The sequence below is a fragment of the Arachis ipaensis genome, chromosome B07 (assembly GCF_000816755.2).
Source record: "Arachis ipaensis cultivar K30076 chromosome B07, Araip1.1, whole genome shotgun sequence".
Lineage (NCBI taxonomy): Eukaryota > Viridiplantae > Streptophyta > Magnoliopsida > Fabales > Fabaceae > Arachis > Arachis ipaensis.
The window spans coordinates 117,415,328-117,421,981 of record NC_029791.2 but is presented as its reverse complement, the minus strand read 5'-3'; the positions used below and the strand labels follow the sequence as shown (position 1 = coordinate 117,421,981).

General features: G+C 30.1%; 1 protein-coding gene across 1 annotated transcript; it reads left to right on the top strand.

The window, feature by feature from the left end:
• On the top strand, nucleotides 2,286–6,379 carry LOC107605998 (gibberellin 20 oxidase 2-like). The gene is made up of 3 exons (XM_016307957.2): nucleotides 2,286–2,913; nucleotides 3,870–4,194; nucleotides 5,850–6,379. The coding sequence occupies exons 1-3, from the start codon at nucleotides 2,417–2,419 to the stop codon at nucleotides 6,117–6,119; spliced, it is 1,092 nt and encodes a 363-aa protein (XP_016163443.1). The 5' UTR covers nucleotides 2,286–2,416; the 3' UTR covers nucleotides 6,120–6,379.

The following is a 6,654-nucleotide window of genomic DNA, read 5'->3' as shown; positions in this document are numbered from 1 at the left end:
ATGCATAAAATGACATTATACGAGTTCAGAATGATATTTAAGTTCAAAATGCCACTAGAAGCACCAGTCACATTCAATACTGACATATACACCTAGAAATCTGCCATACAGAGTTTATATGTATACAAACCTATTTAAAAAACATCCAAACATTCACAAAACAGAGTTTATATGTATACACCCAAAAATCATTTCACTAGAAGTACGTAAAACAGCGCAAACGACTTGAAGAGTTTCATCAGAACAGTAATATGAGATCTAAACCAAGAATAGTGAAACTGAGAGAGAAATACGGCGATATAGTGCTTCGATTTCGAAATCAAAAACAGAAATGTGAAAAATCTAGAAGAAAAATAAAACAGTACCTTGAATAATGTTTGTTCCTTTTTTTTTGTTATCTTTTTTATGGAGATTTGTATCTTTTCTTCTTGATTTCTTCTACTTTTCACGAGGAGTTGGACAGTTTCTTCAGAGCTTTGTTTGGTTTTGAACGTGGCTTGAATCTCGAGAGTTTGGGTATTGATTGAGAAAGAAGAGAAATAGTCTTTCATAATGAGCGCGCTTTGGAAAAATGAAACGGTTGAGTAAGGCGCGTGATTTTTACGTTCGAGTGTGGAGAGTGTGGTGCGCGTCGTTTTTGTTGGAATTGGGCCAACTTATAAAATTTGTAAGTCAAAAAGGCTTGTATGTGTAGCAAGCCTGTTTGATTTAATATCTACTTAAAACATATTTTTATATAAATATATATAACATATACATATATAGAGTATGAATTGATCGAATAGAATTAAGTCTCAACTTCAGCCGTAGAGAGACTTTTGAATTGCGAGGTACCATTACGAGCTCAATATATACGAGTGTTATTCCGTGAAATAACTCGAATTTCAAATCATTCACTTGCTTTAACTACTCATGCTATGGATGTGGGAGCATCAACTCCGTTCCTGTGGGCTTTTGAGGAGCGGGAGAAATTGTTGGAATTCTATGAAAGAGTCTCGGGAGCCAGGATGCATGTCAGTTTCATACGACTGACACCCTATTCGACCCACACGAAATTAGATATCTGCGAGTAGAGTGCATATATATGTTGTCACCCCCTAGTGCTGCCTTCTTATCTGTGCAACTCACGTAGAGGTTGGGAGAAAAGAACATATTAAATATGTTTCTAGAATGCACCATTGTTATTGCTGTTATTCGTAGACTATCATTTCTTTACCGTCAGTCACCAGATGATAAATCTTAGGTCAGTTTTATCGTGGTTATTATAATATATATTTGATTTTATCTATAACAATAACCAAACTTTTATCTCAAATAAAAAATTTAGACATGTGACAATTTTATATTTATATGTAAGTTTCAATATTAATTTAATATTCACAATTTAACTATAAAATAGCGAGGTATTATTAATTAAAAGAAAAATTAAACACAATGAATGAATAATAGTAATTTCTTGAGATATTGAAAATGGATGCAAGAAGAAGAAAACAATTTTATAGATAACTTAGGTCGGTATATTATTAGTTGATAACCATAACTACTGTGAAGTTTCTTATATATCTGTTATCCATATTCTTGATTTTTGTAAATCACCTATCGACATTTGACAGAGAATCAATTGGAAATCTAAACTCATAATTGTCCGTCAAATCAAGCAATTATTGTACTTCAACATAAACATGTTTAAAATAAAGTCAAAAGAAAACATTGTTTAAGGATTAAAAAAATAAAAAAATCTTGATCATTAGGATTTTTTGGACCCAATTTGATTAATTACTTTTCGAAGATCTCATTTTATCATCATCTTTTTTTCGGGTGACTTGTCAACATCCTAGACTTCATCACGTGTATTATAGTTATTAAAATTAAACCAATAATCAACTTGATTAAGACATTTACACTCCGTTTGAATCAAGAGAATACGGGAGGAAAGAAAATTTAAAATTAAACCAATAATCAACTTGATTAATCGATAAATTATTAATTAAATTGTGTAATTCAATACACCACAAGGTAACAATTACTACATTGAAAGCAGTAAGAAAATATAAAAGTAAACTCGCTCCACCATCTATATATAAAAACAGAAAAAGTCTAAGCACAAGCAACTTTATCAAATTTTAGTCAGCATGTAACCAACAAAGAAAAATGAATCATTGGATGAAATTTCATACCAATCTCATACCATTTAAATTATCATTTATGGCTATTTAATGGCTACAAATCACAAAAGTTGCTGGCCCTAACACTCCTCGTATAAACACATGCCACAACCAAAAAGTTCTATATATATCTCCAACAATATTTAGCTATCACCATATAATTTGCTTGTGTAGTTGTGTATGTTCTCCCTTTTTCTTCCTTCAATATTGATCACATACCTCAAATCATCGTTGACATTGGAATAACATTAATGGACTCAAGTCTCTTGTTGTCTACATTGAATCAAGAAACAGTTATTGGGGTGGAGCCGCCCCACTTGCCCACAAATTTCGTTTGGCCAATGGAAGACCTTGTTGACGCCCACGGGGAACTCGAAGTTCCAGTGGTAAACCTTTCTGGGTTTCTCACCGGAGACGATGAGGCCACGTGGTGCGTCGCAAAGCTCGTCCATCGAGCATGCTTGAGCCATGGGTTCTTCCAAGTGATTAACCATGGGGTTGATCCTGCACTCATTGCTCAGGCATATGCTCAGATGGACAAATTTTTTAGGGTTCCCACTCAGAGGAAGTTGAGTTTTTCAAAGAAACCAGGTTTGTTGTGGGGATATTCCGGTGCACATGTTGATAGATTCTCTTCCAAACTTCCATGGAAGGAAACCTTGTCTTTCCCTTACTATGATCACACCTTTGAGCCGGTTGTTGCAAATTATTTTAATACCACATTAGGAGAAGATTTTCAACAAACTGGGTAAGTGTGTGGATAAATATACTGTGGATATTTTCTGTCATTATTTTTTGCATTAGTTTATGTAAAATATATAGATTATAGTAATTTTTTAAATATTTCAGTGTGCCCATGAGAGAGTATTGCAATAATATAGTCCAAACTAGCACTTATTATTTAGAATGTTTGTTTCACATATAAACAAAAACAAGTTATTTACGGTTTAGAACTTTAATTTTTTCTAACTAAAGAAGTTAGTTATTTTATCAGCTTTTTAATAAAATGAGGAAAACATGTTTTCCCCCCTCATATTCTAAAAAGAATTATACGTGTAATGATCACATTCATGGTAATAAAGATTGAGTTGTATTAATCTTTTATTTTGAATTTTCTTACTTCTTTATAAGTCTTATTAAAATCTTTTAAGATGTGTAAAACATAAAATGTATGTTTCATATGATTTTGGTTTCAACATTTTCTTGAACTTTTTCCTTGTCTTTTCGTGGAAATGGAAGACAAGTCGTCGGCATATTAAATATAATAATAGTAAATTATATGGTAAGATGTAAGTTTACAGATTTTTCCTTTAATAAAATGAAAGAGAAATTAATAAAGGTAGAATCTACATTTTGAATAATAATAAAATAATAAAAATAACTATAAAAAAAATTATATCCTCTCTATATCACTCCAATCTGTACAATAGAGTGTCCCATAAAAAATATATATTGAGAAGTTATTTGATTTAATTTTAGTATAATTAATAATGTAACAACATTAGCTACTCTAAAAAATCTTACCAGCTAGTTATTACTATACTACTAAATTTTCAACCATCACCATGATTTTCATCACAAAGTCTAGCTACTACAATTACTAAATCAATCATATATACAAGACTATATATTATAATAGATGCTCTGATCTAGTTATTAATGTAAATTTTTGTGATGAGTTTTGATTGCTATGTATATATATAGAGTGACGTTCCAGAAGTACTGCAAAGCCATGAAGGAATTAGGGGTGAAGCTAACGGAGCTATTAGCAATAAGCTTAGGGTTGAAAGATAGATTGCATTACAAGGAGTTATTTGAAGAAGGTTGTTCCATAATGAGATGCAACTATTACCCACCATGCCACCAACCAAGCCTTACACTTGGGACAGGACCCCATTGTGATCCAACATCTATAACCATTCTTCACCAAGATCAAGTTGGAGGGCTTCAAGTCTTTGCTGATAAGAGGTGGAAAATTGTTCAACCTCGCTCAGATGCTTTTATTGTTAACATTGGTGATACATTCACGGTAGGCCCTTCATGTCAAATATACAACTTACATGCATGCATGTACACATATACAATATTTTGTTTAATTTATATATATTGTTGTTTTAGTATCATGAACTGAGGTTTTTTTTTTTTTTCTCATATTTTAGGCATAATGACAAAAAAGAATTGAATATAACCAACAAATGAGTTAATAATAAAATAATAATATTTAAGAGACGAAAAAATCAAATAAAATAGTCTAAACTTGTCTTATTTAGTATTTATTAATTATCGCTATAATTAATAAATATTAAACAAGATAAATTTATGTTATTTTTTTATCTTTTTAATATTATTATAGAAAAATTTTAAAAATGTTTGTAAATGTANNAGATGTGTTGTAATAGCATGTAATTAATTAATTATTTCTGATAAATTTATAATAATGATAATAATATTCACTCTCCAATAGATGGCGGCGAACAAAGAGAATATAAAGGTAGGCAAGGGCAGCCATCACAGTATCACACACATGCTATAATTAAGTCGTACCATTAACGGAGACACCTTTTTTCATACATTCATTAATCATTATTCAAGCTGCATTTCCGGCCTAAGTTCGGTGAAAGATGTTGATGTGTTAGTTAGCATTAGTTAATTTTGTTTTTAATTTTAAAAATTATCGTGTTATAAAAGATTTAGAATTTAAAATTTATAATTTAAAAATTAAAATTTAAAATAAATAAAATAATTTTAAAAAAATTAATTGATATTGATGAAAAAAATTAACTCGTTTAACATTACTCAATTTGGTATTACGCTTATATGGACTCTACTATTTGGACAAGTGTAGGTACAAATAGACATAGTACCTGAGCTATCTACCCTAGCATTGTTGTTTTCAATATGGAATATCCTGTTTTGTTGCTTGTAGTTAAGGAATAAATAAAGTATGGATGCAGTAACCATATTTATTTACTTATTTGTGGGGTATTCACATACAAAAGGATAATTTTATAGTGTCTTTAATTTTTTTATTTAAAATATCTAAATGTAAGTGTTGAGAGATGGGTTCATTTTTTTAAAAGTTAGATCATACGTTATTTCATTATGTTATGTGTATATTAAAATCAATTATTAATATAAAATATATGTTAAAATATAAATACACATTAAAATTAAAATAAATCGTATATATATTTATATACAAATACATTATTAACTAATTTTAATGACTGATTTTAATGTGCAAATAATATTTTTGTATATTATTTGTAAGCACTATAGAACATACTTTTAAAAAATGTAAAATCAAGATGCTAAATGTAACGAAAGTGATATAAATGTAGTGACAAATTAAGGCCATGTGGGTTGTGACGAGGATATATCCGAATGGGGAATGCTAGGTAAATAATGATCATTTTGAACAATATGAACAACCACCAATCAAATAAAAATACAATACACTCTAATTTAATGCTACTAATTAAATTTATGGTTAATTTACCCTTTTAACCCTATACTTTTCCTATGTGAATTAGGGTAATCTTTCCAAACACATAGGCAATACCATATATATTCAGCTTATTATTGCAATGAATGAGTATGTTGGATTATGCATGTGTTTGGTTATAGAATGAGGAATCATACATACATATAAGTGTTGAACAAGATTATTTGTTGGTTGTGAAGGCACTATCAAATGGAAGGTACAAGAGTTGCTTGCATAGGGCAGTGGTAAACAGTTACAAAGAGAGAAGGTCATTGGCATTCTTTCTATGCCCTAAAGAAGACAAGATTTTGAGACCACCCCAAGATATTGTTCGCATTGATGGGACCAAACATTTCCCTGATTTTACTTGGTCTGATTTGCTTCTCTTCACACAAAAACATTATAGAGCCGATGAAGCTACACTCCACAACTTCACCAACTGGTTCCTTTCTTCCAAAACCAATAAATAGATGCAGCATCTACCCTTTGCTTTCATTTACTAGACTCGCCGGAGGTTGTAATAAATGTAACAAACTACAATCTCTAGCATTTTTCTTTGTCTATCTATTTATTTACAGCAATATTATAGGGTCAGCATAATTTATTAATTTTAGTCAACAGTTAATCGCCAATATTTAAAAATGTTGACTAAAAATATAGTGCTAGACTGTTGAGCTAAAAGTAATGGCCAACATAAATTAAAATTATTAATTCTTAAATTTTTCTCATCTATTTATATGCTTTTCTTGTATTAATTAGTTTTTGATTATGTTGCTGTTGAGTAATAAAAGTCGTTTTAAGGTTAATTTTTTGTTTAACAATTTGGGTATGTCATTTTGGAAGTTTAAGATTGTATTGTTAACTATTTTTTTTTTAAATTACTATTCCAAGACAAGGTCCAAGCTTAGTAAAATTAGAGTTTGGATATAGTCACAAACAAATAAAGTCTAAAACGAGATCTACCATAGAAACAAAAGGAGAAAGAACAAGAGACTAAACCTCAAA

Bases quoted from the DNA above. Each gene is read 5' to 3' on its own strand.
- LOC107605998 (XM_016307957.2), top strand. From the start codon at position 2,417: ATGGACTCAAGTCTCTTGTTGTCTACATTGAATCAAGAAACAGTTATT. The intron at 2,914-3,869 runs GTAAGTGTGTGG...GTATATATATAG, and splicing joins GAAGATTTTCAACAAACTGG to AGTGACGTTCCAGAAGTACT. The intron at 4,195-5,849 runs GTAGGCCCTTCA...TTGGTTGTGAAG, and splicing joins ACATTGGTGATACATTCACG to GCACTATCAAATGGAAGGTA.